At 47.0% G+C, this 18707-nt stretch overlaps 1 protein-coding gene across 2 annotated transcripts in view; it reads right to left on the bottom strand.

Moving 5' to 3' along the window:
• The window catches only part of STX6 (syntaxin 6), a 35691-nt gene that overhangs the window by 2608 nt on the left and 14376 nt on the right, over window positions 1-18707 (bottom strand). Inside the window, exons 4-8 of one of the 2 annotated variants that reach the window (XM_036442584.2) lie at window positions 18642-18704; window positions 15660-15785; window positions 13995-14101; window positions 12720-12814; window positions 6811-8440 (exon numbers count right to left, since the gene is read on the bottom strand). In XM_036442584.2, coding sequence (XP_036298477.1) covers window positions 8364-8440; window positions 12720-12814; window positions 13995-14101; window positions 15660-15785; window positions 18642-18704 — 468 coding nt within the window. In that variant the 3' untranslated portion in view covers window positions 6811-8363. Of the gene's footprint in view, window positions 1-6810; window positions 8441-12719; window positions 12815-13994; window positions 14102-15659; window positions 15786-18641; window positions 18705-18707 lie in introns of those variants that run through there. The other variant, XM_045583167.1, reaches the window with a different exon arrangement.

Genomic DNA, 18707 nt, shown 5'->3' with positions numbered 1-18707 from the left:
ATATGTGCCTTTGCTGGGACGCCCTTCCCCTTGTCCACCCATGGGCTCCCTGGCAGCCCTCAAAGATATTAGAGGTGCCTGCCCTGAGAAGCATTCCCTGACACTGGGTGCTGGCTTGGGCCCCTCCTCCTAGCTCCCATAGAATCTGGAACCAAGGCTCTTTGTTGTGGTCCTTTTAACACAGACTTGCTTGTTTATCCTGCCAAACTTACCTGGCAACAACTGGACATCCCTGGTCCATCTGCCCAACCCATTTCCCACCCAAAGCCCCAGGCTGGTTCTGGAGCCCCTCCCCTCCCCCCATCCTCTGTGAAAGTTTCCCTCTTTCCCTGTAGAGCCAGAGCACCTGCTTAGAAATGGCAGCAGCCTTCCTTGGCAAGAAGCTGTGCCCAGCTCTCTCAGACTGCAGGTTTGACCAGGTTGGAGTGCTGGGCCCCCAGGAGGGGCTGCTGGGATTGGCTCAGACATGTGCCTGTGGAGCCAGGCCTTCAGAGCTGCCCTGCCAGGCCTGGAGGGTATCCCGGGCTCTCCTGTGGATGCTGGGCTGCCTGCTGGGCCTGCCTTTGTCTTGCCCTGCTGCCTCTGGGCTTAGGCAAGGACTCCTGGCAGCGTGGAGCTGCCCTTAGGGATCTGGCTGGGTGCCAGGCACTGGGGAGAGACCTGCCCTGCCCTCGGGAAGCCCATATCCCCAGGGGGAGGCAGCTACAGCTGTGGAAAGAGACAAACCAGTGTGCCAAGGGCTACAGTGGAAGCGCCAGGCAGGAGCCCCACTCCACCCGGTGAGCAGAAAGTCTTCCCAGAAAAGCCAGCCCCAGGCTCACCAGCCTCCATCCAGCTCTGGTGTTATCTCAGTAACAAGGAATGTTGGCAGGCACGGGAGCTCACAGCGGCATCCAGATGCCACAACGCTGATTCTCATCCTGGGCTCCTCAGACTGAGCCTCCAGCTTTTCTGAGTTTATACAATGAGTTCGACTCACTTCTTGCACATATTTCCAGCCGCGTAAAAGCTCCAACATACAGGGGTGGGCAAAAGCAGGTTTACAGTTGGATGGTAACATTGAGTTAATAAAGGTGTTGTAATCCTCATATCCTGCATGTTTTTTCCCCACATGAACTGTAAACCTACTTTTGCCTAACCCTGTATTTTATCAAGGCTGACCTGCCTTGGCCAGGTTTCTTAAACTCCACTGTGGGCTCATAGGGTTTGAGATGTGGTCAAAACCATGGCAAGGATGCCATGCTTTATCTTGGGCACGGCTAGGAGGTCAATGCTATAATCCACCTCGGACTTGTAGCTCTTTTGCTCTCTCTCCCTCTCAGCCATCCTCCACCTTTTCTCTGGTTAGAAAGGCAGCTTAGTGGAACATCTGCCTGCCACTACTGAAATGGCGTCTTTTTCTTTTGAGGTAGGCTATGTAATGGGTTCCAGCTGTAGTGCTTGCTAGTTGTGTCCTTATGCAAATTTCTTTTCATTGCTCCACACCTCTGCCTTCAGAGGGGGCAGTGATCTGCCTTCATTAGGGAATACATATAACCATTTCCTTTCTAAATCTCTCCCTCCTCAGGTGTGAACCATACCTCTTAGATAAGCACTCACCCCTTCAGCAAGGCTGGTTAGTGTCTGACTTGCCGTTCCTCCCCTAAGCTGGCTGTTACAGTTTTAGGGGAAATCAAGCCAGGACTGTGAAGCTCGGAGGAGCCAATTTTTGTGCCAGGCACAGGGGCAGAGTAAGCGGCTCTGCCTCACCAGCTGTGTGACCTTGAGAAATTACGTGTGTCCGTTTCCTCACCTTCAGATTTGAGATAATATTAGATGTGTAGACTTCATAGTTTCACACAGCCATTCTGAGTATTATACATGTTAATATGGACTAAGTCTTTAGTGCCTGGCACATGACTGGTGCTCGTTTAAAGAGCAAGGGTGATGAGAGAAAGTGGGTGGTGAGAGCAAGTGGGTGGGAGACCCCTGGCCTCAGCGAGCTTAAGTAGCCGCCTCCTGAGGGCAGGCCCCTCCACCTGCAGATCCCAATGGCCAGTGTTGTTTGCCCACATTCACTGGGGGGAGAAGTAAAGAACTAACTTCCTTTTGTGTTTAGTCTCTCTGTCCGCACCCCCCCCCCCTTCCTAGTCCCAACTGAAACTCTTGTGCTTTAAAATATTCTGAATACTGCCGAAGCTGGTTTGGCTCAGTGGTAGACCGTCAGTCTGCGGACTGAGGGGTCCCAGGTTGGATTCCGGTCAGGGGCATGTACATTGGTTGCAGGCATATCCCTGGTGGGGGGTGTGCAAGAGGCTGCTGGTCGATGTTTCTCTCTCATCGACGTTTTTAGCTCTCTATCCCTCTTCCTTCCTCTCTGTGAAAAATCAATAAAATATATTTAAAAAATAAAAATAAAATAAAATAAAATATTCTGAATACATAGTATAGTTATTTTGGGACTTACCGTATTTTCCGGTGTATAAGACAACTTTTGAAACGAAAAAAAAAGTCAACTGAAAATTGGGGGCAAAAGACCAAAATTGCACAAAAATTACCTGCAGATCTTGACGGCAAAGTAAGTCTTTTCTTTGAAGTGGGGGGTAGTCTTATACAGAGAATATAGGCCTAAACCTATGTTTTAACTGTAAAATTAGGGGGTCGTCTTATATGCCGGAAAATACGTAAGAATCCATATAACTAGCTCGACTAAAGAAAGCACAACTTAGCTTTCTCTGGTCCAGAAACTCAGATCTTCCAGCAGCTAGACCTTCCCTCCCCCAGGCGTGTGCACATGTCCATATTTATTAGCTAGCGGGGCAGAAGGAAGGGAAGAAGCCATGTTAGATATGAAAAGAATAAAAACAAAAACCAACCAAACTTTTAGAAAAATGACCCAGGACAAAGCTCATGTTCTCCCCATTTCCTTTTAATACTGAAGAGCATTCTTTATACAGTTGTGAAATGATTTTTCAAGTGCAGAAGAAAGAAACATTACTGATAAGACTCTGGGGTGTAAAAATATCACTTTAAAAGATGGCTAGTTGAGGTTTTATTTTACACAAGTATTTTTTAAAATTTTTCAAGTTTATAGTGTCATCAAATCTTGTTTAAGGTCAGGATTACAAGGAAGGCTGTGGCAGATACATTATTCTGCAAGGAGCGTTTACCGCAGCCGAACCTCCACAATGCAGCCGTGGTTCTCACACTGGAGAGGGGTTCCGAGCTCCTGGGGGGCTTGCTGAACACAGGCTGCTGGCCCCACCCAGGCCGGGACCCAGCAGGTCAGGGTGGGCCCTGTGCACCTGTGTTTCTAGCAGGTTCCCACAGGAAGCTGCCATCCTAGGCCCCACAGCACACCTGGAGACCCACCGCGTAGAGAAGCGTGCTCTGCCTCCCGGTGGCCAGGGCTGTGAACGCCTGGCCCCAAGGCTCTGGTGCTCTCCCTGGGGGTTGGAGACAGAGGAAATCACCCGGGTATTTTCCGTTTCAGTCCTTGATCTCACTTTAGTTTGTAGCTTCTAGTAATTAAAAATGCTATAAGGTTATTTATCCTTGCGAGAGAAAGATGGGTTAGTCCTGCTGAGCGCTGCCATGGATTACACGTTCTATTTTTAAATCACACCAATTTCTAATAACAAATGAGCTAGTGAAGGTATATTTCCACTTACAGAACATGGATCCATAATCATTTACAGCTTGCTCTCTTTGGCCCTTCCCTGTTTCCAGGCTATTACCCTGGGCGCTCTCCCAGCCTGGGTCAGTTAGGACACAATCACATGGCATATACGAGCAGGTCCAGTAAAGTATCAGCGACACCTTACCGAGGACACCTGGCTGGCCTCTCCTCACCCCGAGGATGAGGACACCTGCCTCTCCCACAACAGACCTTAATTGCAGTAGAAACTGCCACTCAGTAGTGGGTCTCCGCTAACCCTTCTTTCTACAGAGCAGGAAAGAGCCACCTTGAACTTGGCCCTACCCCAGGGCTGACAGGAAGCTTAACTGGAGTGCAGCACTGGCTGCCGCCAGGGCCGGGGAGAGTTCAGTCAGAGGATAAGGATGCTGGATGGTCTTAATCCAATACCCCCTGAATAGTCAAGTGGCTTCTAGGTTTGAAAACTCAACCTTAAAAAGAAAACGGTAAAATACACTTCCTCACAAGGGTCTGGCTCCGTGAAATGACCACGTGAAAGCCAAGCAGTAGGGCAGGTCACTGGGCGATCTAGGCACAGCCTCGGGCAAGGGCAAAGGTCATGTCAGAAGGAAAACAGCACCAACATGTGAGCTTATCTCAGAAGGAAACAAGTTCTTTTTCTTTCTTCCTCAGCTCCCCAAATACCTGTATCAGTAAAGACACTGTAACATACAGGACTCCCATATAATGTATATGTAGGTGGCAGCAACACGATGGAGGTGCTTTGCTGTTTGTCCAACAGCAAACAGCTGGGGTGACACGACAAGTTACTACCAGCCTACCTTAAGTCAGCTCGCCCCAGGTGTGCGGCCCCTGGGCCAAGTCCAGGAGGCAACACACCAAATGACCCCCGTATCTCTGGGGCAGCTGTAACTGTTTCATCTTTGCAACAAGGAGACTGAACTAAGTGTTCAAGTCCACTGAGCCTGTAGGGGACACTAACCCCAGAAGTCAGCTAGGTTGAGTTTCCACCCCAGCACCAGGCTTCAGTCCCCGAGGGTCACGGCAGGGCTGGCCTGTCTGCTCCCATCGGAAGGGCTGTTCTCCCCTCTATCGATTTCTGGCCTGGACCCTGAGGGCAGTTTCCCAGTGAGCAGAACTGACCTTGGTCAGGAAAGACGCAGAGGGCCTGAGGGACTGTGAGAATCCTTTGCTTTCACCTTCTCTCTGTTCTTGATGGACAAAGAACACTCTTTAAGGGAGAAAAAAAAATTCTTAAAAATATCTGGGAGGGAAAGAAATGCCAGCAAGAGGAAGACAGAGGGAGAATTAAAAGTAGTTAAACCTCAGCTTTCTAGATGGTCCGAACGTTGTGTTGTTTGCAAATCCGTCCTGCAGTTTATAAGGGAAAGCTGAACAGCTCAAAGTCTACAGAGTTGGAAAGCAACTTGTATCTATCATTCGGCACTTAGCTCTTCCAAGCTATGAATTCTCTGGAAAGGTACCGGGCTCCCTTTACAGCCAGGAAAAATTTTACCAGAAGAAAAATCCTGGCTCTGCTACCTTCACGTACAGAAGGTACAGCACTTAACAGACAGATTTCGGTTGGAGTTAGACCGGATTTCTCTTCACAGCCCTTAATCTCACGAGGTGAGAAAGAGGGGAAGTTGCCAAGCCGTTGGCTCCCAGGCCCATCAGTCTGTTTAACTCTGGCTAAAAGCAGAGAACGATGGGCAAGTTACCAAGTTTCTCCCCCTCGGGCTCTGGCACGAAGATGCTCATGTAACACACAACTGCAGCCCGCAGCGGCCCATGGGGAACACCGCGACTGTTCACAGTCCCCACAAAGACGGGGCCAAAGGTTAGACTGGGAGCTCACAGTGACTTGAGTTTGCAGTTGGGTGCCTACCACGGCGGACTGTCTCAGTGGTTCACTCCCCTTGCTACCCCCAAGCCAGCCGATTAGTAAGACGGTCTGCCCATAAACGTCAAGTGAGCTCTTTCTCTGTGACTTAGCGCGTTCTGTCTGTTCTCTCCACGATGGGCATGGGACAGGGTGTGAAAACGGAGGGAGGAGAGCCCACCTCTGCCACAGGATGGGAGTCCAGAGCCTAACCACACCCTAAGCCCTGGCTTGTTCTCTTTCTTTTTTTAACAAAATAAATGTTTATTGATTTCAGCCCTAGCTGGTTTGGCTCAGTGGACAGACAGAGCATTGGCCTGCAGACTGAAAGGTCCCAGGTTCGATTCCCCCTCAGGACACATATATAATTTTTATTGATTTCAGAGAGGAAGGGAGAAGGAGAGATAGAAACCTCAATGATGAGAGAGAATCATTGATCAGCTGCCTCTTGCATGCCCACTACTGGGGATCAAGCCCGCAACGTGGGCACATGCCCTTGACTGGAATTGAATCTGGGACTCTTCAGTCTGCAGGCCAATGCTCTATCTACTGAGCAAACCAGCCAGGGCCTGGGTTGTTCTCTTGGAACGCTAGTTTGGAATCTGGAGAGGGGACCTGACCACTCGTTTGTAGGGACCGCCCAGTCCGGGCACAACAGGCTCAGACCCCGGATCAAGCTTAGAGGGGCAAGAGCCAGCTCTGAGGCTTCGGCTGTCCAGGAACAGCTCCTTTGAGGGAGGAGGGCAGTAGCCTACAGGGAGAACACACATGATGCTTATGTTTTCAGTAAATGTTCTCTTTCTGAATATTTCTCTATTCAGCTTTGGCCTGTGAGTCTGCTTTACAAGAACCACTATTTAGCTAACACTGAAATGGGTGAGGTCAGCAATTCTAAATATATCCAAACATTGAGTCACTGAACCTCAGAATCACAAAACGTAGTCCCTGAAGTCAGGGGATGTCTCGCTCATTAATGATCAGGCGTGTTCCCAGCAGGCCTTCCTGACACATGCGACACAGTAAATCTGGACGACGGCATGGCTCTGAAGCAGGACAGCCATGTAGTTCAGACTCCGGTTCCTTCGTGGAAGGCGGAGAGTGTGGATGAGAGTACTAAGACAAGGCCCACATTTTAAAAAAGTTTTAACAAAGACCTGTATATCTTAATGCAAATCTAAGGACCATCCCTCTTCTGAATTTATAGAAGACTATTTGAATATCTCGAAACTTTGTAAAACAAATAATCTAGTACCCTACATCTCAAGCCCTTTGTAACAATTACCTTTTTATGCTCATTTGAAAAGAAATGAACTTATTTACATATCAAATAGAATTGAGTGTAAACGTGGGTGTCAACCACCCTTTGAGTTTTGTAAATCTGCTTTCAGCTTTCATCAACATATCTGCCAGCACCCTACACATGAGAAAATACCCTTTCTTTAAAAAATTGTTACAAATATTTATTAAAAAGTGCAATTCAAAAGTTAGCTGGGCAAATACATCATTGCAAATCACAAAAAAAAAAAAAAAAAAAAAAAAGGAGGAATAAAAGCCCCAAACAAAACAAAAACCATGAAATACAAACAAAAAGAGGGGAAAATTTTTGAAAAAGTTAGGAATGGACCCCAAAAGATTAGGAAATGAGAAGTCAACGCCAGAACTCCATCTGATGTCCCTGTGCTTCCCACGTGCAAAAGAGGATGGTGAAGGTGCAGCTGCTACTTCAGTATTAGGTTATTCACCAGGGAGGCTATAAAAATATCTATGTACATGGGCACGCTGGAAACACGGCAAGTCACCAGAAGCTTGAAGTTTAGTGTCTCAGCAACTAAAGGTCAACGGAAGCATCCGTTTCTTAAATTTGGATTGGCTCAGTGATTTGAATGGATGATAAAAATCAAGTTGTCATGTGAAGGAAAAGAACAACCAGTTCACCTACCCCTTTTTGCCATTTCTCAGGGCTAGAAAAGCCTGGTCCAGAACTAGCCTTTTTGTCATTACAGTTTCTGACTAAATGTAATAATTGTGCTCACCATTCCCAACCCCATCTGCCAAGGTAGAGAGAGTGCCACAGGATCTAAATCCATTCAAGTGTGCTGCTCAGCAGCCATATGTTTAAGGGTCATCCTAAAAATACACGCTGCCCCCCGGGGGAGAAGCCTGCAGGGCAGCCACCTGAATTCAGCCAGGCTACGACCTCCCATGACCTTGCCCCCTGCCCTCAGCTGTGCACACTCAGGGTCCTGTTCCCTGCCTCCTTTCAACTCAAGACACCAGTCGTTAGCACTCCCAGAGCCCAGTGTGTTTCATTATTCCCATTAGTTGTTCTTTCCACAAAAAGATGTGCCTGGAAAAGCAATTTATCCCTGCAAGAAAAACCACTGCATTTTCTGTCACCAGCTGCTCTGGGCCGTCTGTCCCCAGAATGACCGGCTCTCGGGGCTAAAGAATGCTCCCACACAGGGCGGTGGAGGGGACCCAGGAGCCCCTTTCCCTTCTGGCTGCCGGCTGAGCAGGGAGGGTCTGAGCAGGAACAAAGAGCCGCCAGAGGCGGACGGACGCAATGAGCAACAGTGAACACTAGCTGAGTCTGCGAGTTTTTCTGGATTCCTCAGAGGCCCTCCACGGGGAACGAGGTCCAGGGAGGCAAAGCAGAGGACGGGACAGGTGGTGCCAGGAGTGTGAGGTTGTGAGGTCCTCTTCCCGCGGCCCCTCCGGCACTGGACGGAGGAGCTGCCTCCGCGGTGGGGTCCCCCGGAGTAAGTCGGCGCGGTCCGCGTTCCCCGGAGCAGCAGGTGGGAGCCGGCGCCGCGGGCTGCTTGTCCTCCTCCCGGGTCCTGTGCGTCACAGCACCAAGAAGAGGAGCAGCACGACCAGCAGGACCGCAAAGAGGACGGCGATGGCACACCACTGGCGCCGATCTGCGAGGCAGGACACGAGGGTTAGCTCTCAGGACTGGACCTTCCCCGAGATGCAGTCACATCGATCGGGGCAGAAACAGGATGTTGGGGAACCAGCTAGAACTGTAAGAAATATTAATCATGCTCTGTTAACCGCTCATATGTGATTCAACCCTGTCTCTGCTGCACTGGCTCATGTAGTGAGTGACAGGCAGAGCGGACCCATGGTTTGTCCGGTTACAACAAGAAACCTAAGGCCATACTCGGAAGCAGAAAAGTGACAGAATGGGCAAATGACCCGGGCAGGGAGGCTCTTGAACCTGCCCAGGTGCCTGATCCTCTGACGCTGCCCTGCTCCTGGCCTGCACTGCACCCGCGTTTGCAACTCTGCCGTCCCCCAGAGCTCCCCTGGGATAGTAAGTACGTATGTGCTTCGTGTCTCAAGTCTTTAATTAAAACCCGTGTCTCCGACTTTAATGAAAGCCTGCGGCTCGTAGCTTTCTGCCGGTGGTTGCCGCATCCTTGGAAAAGGTGTTGGCCCTGGCATTGCAGATCAAAGCCCACCTGCTTTCATCTCCCACCAAAGTCAAATCACTTAAAAAAGCAATAAATCCACCCTGTCCCGTTCTCAAAGCACTATGGGAGGATGGAAAGGGAATGAAAGCTTCTGCTGGTCACTTCAGGAAATGAGGAGCTTGCTCTGGGGATCACGAGCATGACTAATGATGCCACATCTAGTCAAGAAAGAAGGTTACTTAGCCAGTGACCGTGTGAGAGGAACCCACAGGGTTCTCTGTGCATGAAAGTGAGCTTTCTTCTCTGAAACTTTCTACCCCACCAACAATTTAGAAAAGGCACAGGAAGCAAGGCGGCTGGAGTCCATCTATATGGCTGAGAGCAAGGAGGCCCTGAGGGACACAGGCCCATGCAGGCCCCGGGGGAATCCCCGCTGCAGCCCAAGTCCTGGCTCCACAACAGCTGCCGCACAGGCTGCTGTGCGGGCTGAACAAGAACACCCTCACACACATTCTCAGGGCCCACGGCACCGGATGCCGTCCTCATCTAGACCGTTCGCTAACTTGGGAAGATGTAGAAAGCAAGCAGTCTTTCCAGTGGTGAGCCTGCCACTTCCTATAGGAAAGTTCACCAGTCTGTGAAAATGTAGGTCAACTGCTAGAAATAAGAGCTCCGTTTGAATAGAACTACCAACGAAGACTGTTCCACCCGAAGGTTATTTGAAAGCCTGCACATTTTAGCACACCATGGCTACTGAGAATCCCATTATAAAAAGATATGAATTGAGGAAAATAGATCGTTCGACTTTCCGCAGGCAACACTAAGTCATTCTCTGAAGCAGAACTCCTCCAAAGTAGGCAGCTGGTCTACTCCAGAAGCTAATTTTAGTCTGTTTAATGATCACTTCAACAGAGAAGGACACTACAGTAACTTCACATTCTTTCATCTATTTAAAAATGTTTATAATAGCCGAAACCGGTTTGGCTCAATGGATAGAGTGTCGGCTTGGGGACTGAAAAGTCCCGGGTTCGATTCCGGTCAAGGGCATGTACCTTGGTTGCGGGCACATCCCCAGTAGGGGGTGTGCAAGAGGCAGCTCATTGATGTTTCTAACTCTCTCTCTCCCTTCCTCTCTGTACAAAATCAATAAAATATATTAAAAATAAATAAATAAAATAAAATAAAAAATGTTTATAACAACTCAAAACCACTGTCATTGAAAATAGTCCATATTCTTCCAGGACAAAACAGTCCAGGTAATTGCTTCCTAACCACCCCACCCCCATCTCACACCTAATTCCTCCACTCAACCCCCACCCCCAGGCATCCTGCCATCTTCAAAACCAGATTTCCAACATTCGACCAGCTTTCCACCTTCTGGCTTCCCATCGGCTTCTACCAACCCCTTCCCCACCTCCAATCACCTTCTCGTCTGTGACTGCATTAAGTAGGGGTTTTCATCAAGGAGAACATCCATCATGCAAGCTAGCACAGCCCTGAAAGGCTCTTTAAAGCCACATTCCTTTGAAGTGGTAAATTGCTTCTATGAAGCATGAACTAGGTAACCTCAGGGTGCTGCTACCTGAGCTAACTTCTCCAGAGAAGGGGTGGGACTAACCACCAAGAGCTTTTGTGGCCTCAAGTGAAAAGTCCTAACCATTTACAGGGAACAAAGGGAACACCAGTGGTATCTACCTTTAAAAAAAAATGTATGTTGGGTAGGAAAATGACAAGATGGTGTCTCTCTTGGGTAAGCAGCCAGCCATGGGAGGCCAGATGTTCGGGCTCTCGAGAACCTTGGGACGTGTGTTCAGTTACTGCCTAGTCAAACTTTAGTGTGTCTTAATTTACTTTCTGTATGTACAGATTGATGAAGAAGCAGTGAACTTTCCCAAAAGTGATGGAGGACGGAGACAAATACAAATTGCCGTGTCCTCAGACTGAAACAGACACCGCCAAGCAGGAGGCCCTGAACAATCCTCCTCGGGCAGCAAGCAAGGATGGAAATGAAAACCACAGGCGAGCTGTCCAAACTGAAGGGCCTTTCAGGCCAAATGCTCTGTTTCCTGGCTCCCTTTCCTAGACAAATATAACTCAAGTTCTTACTTTGCTCCCCAACCCTTTCGTTTGGGAGAAAGTAGAATAAAACATAAGCAAGTTTCGGTGCTATTTATACACACTGGACAGCTTATCACAATGCAAGTACTTTTCTAAATTATTCATACCCGGAATGCTGGGAAGCACAGATACAGAGCATCTTTGTTCCTTTGCTCTTCCCCAAACAAAACTGGTGCTGAAGTAGCTACTTGACTGCAACTAGTGAGAGGCCTGGTGTTTAAACTGATTATATAATACTTCATTAATGCTTTTTTTTTTTTTTTTTTTTTTTTTTTTTTTAAGCAGAGGGATGAGGATAGGAGAGAAACACTTTTCAAACCTCTCTCTCAAAGTGTCAGAGATGAACTAAGCTGTGCCTGCTTCAGGCAATGGCAAGCCTCCTAGAAGCACAAACACGCTTACTTGATCCTGGGAAGAAAGGAGGAAATAGGCCTAGCTATGAGCTTACCTTGGTTTTGCACATACTAGGTCATTGCCCTTTATGGCCATCTTCTGCCTGTCTTATGATTTTTGTAAAATAAACATTTACTAAGTACTAAAATACATGGGAGACACTGCTAAACATTAATCACCACTATTTCATTTAATCCTCACAATGAGCCTAATTTTTAATCAATAAGAAACTGAGGTCCAGAGAACTGTGAATGTAACTTGACTATGAGTTAAACTGCTAAAAAGCAAATATACACATATATTTAAGTCTTGCCTCAAAAGTCTAAACTATTAGACTCATTCGCATATACTTGACCCGGAAACCAAAAGAAAAACGGGGTATCGCCCTAGCCGGTTTGGCTCATTGGCTAGAACATTGGCCTTCGGACCGAAGGGTCCCAGGTTTGATTCCGGTCAAGGGGACATGCCTGGGTTTCAGGCTCGATCCCCAATGGGGGGCGTGCATCAGGCAGCCCATCAATTCTCTCTCATCATTCATGTTTCTATCTCTCCCTCTCCCTTTCTCTCTGAAATTAATAAAAAACATATCAAAAAGAAAAGAAAAACAAGGTACCAGGAAACAGGAAGTTCTCATGGGGGAGGTGATATTGTGGTCCAAGAACACTTAAATTACCTTACCTCAAGGCAAATCTCAGTTCCTCCTTTCACTACCCCACCCCCACCAAGTAAAGAGAGGGAAAAAAGAAATACTGGATTTTCTTTGATTTAAAAAATGATGTTATTTCTCCTGTAATAGGGGACATAGGTTGCAGTAATAAAATTTAAAAAAAGTCACCGGAACACATCTTCCTATATAGTAACTAACTTAAAAGATGTTATTTTCTCATCCCCATCCTGGTGCAAATTTGCTGGAATGTTTCACATTGGAATTCAATATAAACTATTTAAGTTAAATCTGCAAGGGCATCTTATTCTGAAATGGTAGGGTTTTCCTTTCAATGAAGTCAGTCCAGGAGAAACAGTCACTGGCTCCTTAACTATTATTTTAAAATAAGTTCCCCATTTTGGCAAGGAAATAGGGGAAAAAAAGAAAGAAAGAAGGATTTTGTAATTGCAAAGCAAGTGGCTCCACCAGGAGAAAAGCCACCAACCACCAACCAGCTGTGGGAAAATGCCCCAGGAAAGGGATCAGAATGGGTGCGCCATACGAGAATGCCCCGAGACTGTTTCTACAATTAAGTAAGAATCCTTATGCTTTAGGCACCATACATACCGCTGGTCATGTGAGATACTTTCGCAAGTTTCTTCATCACATTGTCCAGCCGAGAGTGAGTGCTCTCCAACTCGTGGGAGAAATCATCCAGCATACTAGAAAGAGAAGCAGGTGTGGGGAAGGCAGCTGTAAGCACACAGCCTGGGCGACGCAGGGGCTGTAGAATTCGGTCAGGGCCTAGGCCTTGGTTCCAGCAAACCTCAGCCAGCAACACCGGGATTCAAGCCCCCAATCCATTATCTGAAATCTCTGGGACAGATGTTTCTCAATTCAGAAGTTTTGGAATTTAAACAGGGCCTCAGCAGGGCCGGGGGCAGTCCCCATTATCACACGTATGAATATGTTGCAGAGAACTCTGTGAGCCTGGGCTAAGCCAGAGCTCTCAGGCACCATGCACACGTCCCCGTCCCCCACTGCCCCCCTCCAGCAGTGCCCCCCCCCCCCCCCCCCCCGTCACCTCTGCGTGACTTGCATTCATTGACATCATGGCCAGTCTACCCAGGCTCTCTGATGGCAGAGACACTGATTGTTCTGTTCGCTCCTCTGATACCCAGGGCCTCCCTGAACAAGTGCCCGGTTTGAATTTATAACAAATGAACGTACAACACTGAACACAAAATTGAGATAGGAGACTTTCTGATATATTCTAATAGATTACCTTTTTTTCCCCCAGAAAAATATTATAAAATGGTAAAGGGATTATGGAGTAGCATTTAAGAATGCTGATTCTGGTGTCATACTTCAGAGTTAAAAAAGATTGTGCTTGAGCAAAACAAAACAAAACACAAATAACTCCAACTATAATTCCTGGTGTGTTTTTACTTTTGATTTTTGAAGGGGAATATTTTGTATTAATTGGAGTTAAATTTTTAAGTTTTTCTCATGAAGTTGAAATTTAAGATGTAAAGCAAACAGTTTTGTTCGATGTAGTGGGAGAGTCATGGAATGATAACATTAGCACATGTCCTGTCCTCTGCAGGACACAAATCGCCAGAGATTACCTGTCTGTTTCCCATTCCCACGTTAGTACCTGCTCAGAGGAATTCATTTGATTTTGCAAATGTTGAAAAATTATAATAATCATAAACCCTGCTGAATATTTTAACTGACAATTTGCTTCTTTTGGAGAGGCAAGTCTATAAAACAAAAAGATGTAGCTATAAATAATCCAATTTTGGGTTTTACTAGTCATGTAACTGTGAGGCTTGTTAGGGGTCCTGCAAGATGGCCCTTCCCCTCCATTTCATGGCCCCAAGAGGGGCATCTCATGCTCACACTGCCTGCTCCTCCAGCTCCCCTCCGATGCGCTGGGACATGTTCTTCAGCACCCCGATGCTGCCAGAGACCAGCTCCAACTGCTCATCCTGCTGCTCCACGATCAGCTGGTGCCAGAGAAATGGGAAACAAGCAATTAAAAGCCATCTTACCTGGTTCCAAGCCCAGCACTCTAGCAGCTGCTAGCTTCTTTGTCAACTTGGGACAATTCGCATTCAGAAGCAAAGCCCAGAAATCAAAGGACCAGACCGGCGCCTCAAAGAACACACTGCTCCAAAGGCTGGATTGTCAAGCTCCTGATATCTCCTGCTGATCCGACTTGTGAACAGTCAGCAGGGCTTAAAGCCACCAAGAGAGATTGATTCTGGTTGGCTGGAGTCCAACAAGGGGCCAGACAATGGCCAAGAGCACCTGTGCAGTGATCACTGAGACACGGGGATGCTGGGAAGAGGAAGCCCAGTGCTGGGGTCAGGGTCTGAATCCACAGCTGACTTAAACACAGGAGCATCTGGCAAAGCTCTGGTCGTGGGAAAAACCACACACACAGAGTCCTTTCTTCCCCCCTCAAGGACACACAGGCGGCCCTGTGACAGTAAGTTACCTCAAGGATAATTGCTGAATGATAAATGTTTCATTTAATGTGTGGTAACTTCCTCACTTTTTATTTTTTTTTAAATTTGCTTGGTTAATAGCAATTTAAGCAGACAGCTAGTTAAGCAAACATGCTAATGGCAAAAGAACATATAGCCTATATAAAATACACATACACACACACACACACACACACACACACACACAGAGTGGCCAGATTATTATGATCTCTGAACACATAATAATCTGGCCACTCAGTGTATAGCCTATATAATGAAAGGCTAATATGCAAATTGTCCCCTCCACCAGGAATTTGACCAGCAGGCAGGCCTGCCAACCACCCATGTCCCTTCCCTCTAGCCAGGCTGGCAGGACCCACCCATGCACGAATTCATGCACCAGGCCTCTAATACACACACACACACACACACACACACACACACACAGAGTAGCCAGATTATGCATTCAGAGGTCATAATAATCTGGCTACTCAGTTGTATGTATAATACAATATTTAAGAATCAAGAACTTCGATGGGTAGATAATCCTCAAATCCTCAGGTATATTATTACTAGTTTCCTTTTATTCCAACTAGATATCAAAAGCAACAACACAGAGATAATCAGTTCCCTATCCTTCTACCCTTCACCTCCACTCAAGCAATCATTTTCATGTATAATGGAACCAGTAATAATTTTTGATGAAAAAAACAGGACTCACTTTTTCTGGAAGTGTGCCTTTGTTGAAATGAACAAAAAACTGAATATATGAGTGGAGGTGGGGGAAGAAGGGTTCTTTTGTTTGTTTTTAAACTAGTGGCCCCGTCTGTCAGTTTGGAGGTCTGGTCTGCTTTTCCTCAGAGATCTAATCAAGCCTGGTTCTCGTGAAAGAGCCATGCTGTAGAGGGGGCTTCAGAAACCCCTGATATATGCAATCATTGCACTGGCAGACAGGCAGCCACAGGGTGAGCTCTGGTCCAACCCTTCTGACATAACAGCACAGCCCCCTGGCTGGCTGAGGACCCAAGGAGGTGCCCGCCTCCGCATCTCAGTCCCCAGCAGCGGTTCCCAGTACCTGTTGCTGTGCCTGCTGCTCCTCGATGAAGTGGGAGTTGGCTAATTGGAGCTCACGGTCTAGGCGCCCATATTTATCCGGGGCTCCTGTGCTCCACTTCTGGCCACCGCTGTCTCCCAGCAGCGCCTGCGAGAGGGAAGGGGAAACAAGCGGTTACTTTCTGAGCAAGAGCTCCATCACCGACGTAAAGCGTTCTACCCCCAGGCCCGCCTTCACAGGGGTATAGGCTGGTGCCTACGTGGTCCGATTTAAGGGATGCCAGGAAGGGCACTGCCTCCACACTCTCCCAGTGGGACTCAAAAATGGGATTTGTCCCATTAAAATGCAAATGTCAACTTTAAATCAACAAACGCCCATCTGTACACACCTTACACTCTGAAAGCACTAGGCCTCCAGGCCAGCTCTGCCTAGCACCTTCGGAAGTTCCCCAGAAACCATGTTCCAGACTAACAGATTCCAGAGACCTAGAGTCTTGTGAGGTTTTTTGTTTTGTTTTGTTTTTGTTTGTTTTTTTCAAGAGAGGAGAGAGTCCTAGAGTGACAAGAAGCCAAGACATAGTCTCACACACAGAAGGCATAAGTACCATCAATGTCTGTTCAGTGTAACCTATGAATAAATCCCAATGCCCCTCAGTTGAGCTAAAAGGCTACAATACAAGCATCACAGACGGGAACTGGGCATTGCTTTACCAGGCAGGTACGGCCACAATGGGTGCCTGACCCGAGTCAGTATCACCATCTTCAGATGCCAGGGACAGGTTTCCCGATAGGAATTCGGGGAAGTCTATAGCAAGGAAAGGGTAAGTTTGGGACTGTCTTCTGTACATGAAGAGGCGGGCAGGGATGTGAGCTCGGTCTAGGCTGCCCAGGGTCCCTGCAAGCCTTTCTGACAAGGATGGTAAAGTAACTGCTTGCCCAGCCCTGCACGTGGACCGCTCCTGGGGTGACGACGATTCTTACCGAGTTGCCAGATCTTCTTACCAGCTCCTGTTTATCTCTGGAACTGTTGAAAGCCTCACTGATTACTTGGTTCTCTGTCTGAAAAGCCCTCCAACGGCCCCTCAATACCGACACGGACCTCCCTTGACTTTCAGGGGTGAATTCAGTCCAATGGCCACAGCCAAGGACCTCAGGGAGGCCTGGGATGCAGAGCATAATTCCAGATGGTAATGAGGAGAGGATCAGGAAGCCTGAGAGCTTCCAGAAGACCAATGCCCTCAGTCTAATCAAAAGGCTGGCCAGTGACTTTCTCAGGCATAAAGCAGACCTAGGATTTTTTTCAGAAGGCTCTGCCCCAGCTTGGTCCTGGGACTGTCAGTTAAAACATAAAACTTCTGCTCTTCGGATGCACACTCTAAGGCGCTCTGTGGAAGACACCGAGGCCCATAGTAATTTCTTTCAGGTCAGAAAAAAGGCTCAGTGCATCATTGGGCTGTGGACAGAGAACTGGGGCCCCAAGGGCCCTGTGTGTTCCTGGGCTGAGTAAAGGCTATTTTTTCTAGCTTATCCATGGGCTATGGTTAGGTGGACATAGGACACACTGTTAAGAGTTGTTTATGCTTTATTGTGCAGTAGTTTAGATTTCATCAGTCTGGCCTATAAGTGTCTGTTCTACTGGGAAAGAAGATGGAGCGAGGGACCAGGGCACTGGAAGACCAGCCTATATGTAGGTGCCAGAGCAGGGGCAGCAAGGGGGACTCTACCCACTTGAGTGCTTAGAGGACCCTGGCTCTGCTATTCCTTTACAATCTGTGACTCCAAGACATTTCACTCTCCTCCGAAACAAAATTCCAAGCCATGCTTGGAAAGGCAATGCACAAATGCACATATTATATGTTCAGCTATACTATCTAGAGATCAGGAGTAACAGAGAGTAGGTGTTACTACCTACTTCACTGTCACAAGGTAGGGAGACAGGAAGAATAAAAACAATTTGAAAAATGAAACCCAGGGGAAGGAAACAGAAAAATTAAGTGAGGTGATACTTGGAGAGCCCCCTTCGCTGAGCTTTTGTATTTATTTGTCAACAGTAAGTGGGTCAAAACACACCTCCAGTAAAAAGTAGGGATTTCTATTATGAACTGCTGATTCCTAGTCAGTCAGTTAGATATGGTGAGCTGATTTCTTGAGTTAAGAGTCTAATAAATGGACTATTGGTAACTTTATGGAGTCTGAATGAAATCTAAAGTCTATTATATTAGGTGATGTTGTAAATATTTTTTTAAAAGAACTGCATTTTGTCAGTTGGAAAGGAATTTCTATCATACACAAGTGTCTAATTTTAAAAAGATACCTAAAATTCAAGAGCTGGTTTCTTATAATTTTCATTTTAGATGTGTTAATATTGCTGCTTTGGTTTCAGAAACTTATTAGATTTTATGATTCATTTGTAATAACTGATAAAAACTGGATCTCATCTCAAAGAAAAGATATTCAAAGTAATGAAAGATTTAAATTTAGCACAGTAAATTCACACACATTTAAGGTTCTTCAAATGTCTTGTATTTTATTCTAAATTTCATAAAATTTCAGTCATTAACTATCTAGTGAATTTTATGAGATATGCAATATAATAGCAGCTGGAAATAAAAACAAAACAAAAAACAAAACAAAAAACACCAACAAAAAGAAACACATGACACAATCCCTCCTCACTCTCAAGGAGCCTGGGGTCCAGCAGAGAAAAAGACATGTAACTAAGCAATTACCGCCCTTCACAGGACCTGACACACGGAATGTGCCCAGCAGGTGCAGAATAAATGGCTGTGTGGTAAGGGCACTCTGAAACCCAGAGGAGAGAAGCAGAGGGTGGGAGGGGGGAGGGCAGGGCAGGCTGATGACTGGCCTTTCACAAAACCTGCCAGCTTCTCTCCAGACTCAGCAGGCACAGGGCTTCTGCTGGGTCACATGATACACAGATGTCAGCATCTATAATAACTGCGTTTTCTTTGGTTTGATACTCTACAATCAGATGTTCACTCACCTGTCTGTTTTTTCTTTCAGCTAATGCCTGCACAGATGAAGTTGACATCTGATCTTTCATGTCCTA

Source organism: Pipistrellus kuhlii, unplaced genomic scaffold (genome assembly GCF_014108245.1).
Source record: "Pipistrellus kuhlii isolate mPipKuh1 unplaced genomic scaffold, mPipKuh1.p scaffold_m20_p_18, whole genome shotgun sequence".
NCBI classification, from domain to species: Eukaryota; Metazoa; Chordata; class Mammalia; order Chiroptera; family Vespertilionidae; genus Pipistrellus; species Pipistrellus kuhlii.
This window is presented reverse-complemented; position numbering and strand designations above follow the sequence as displayed.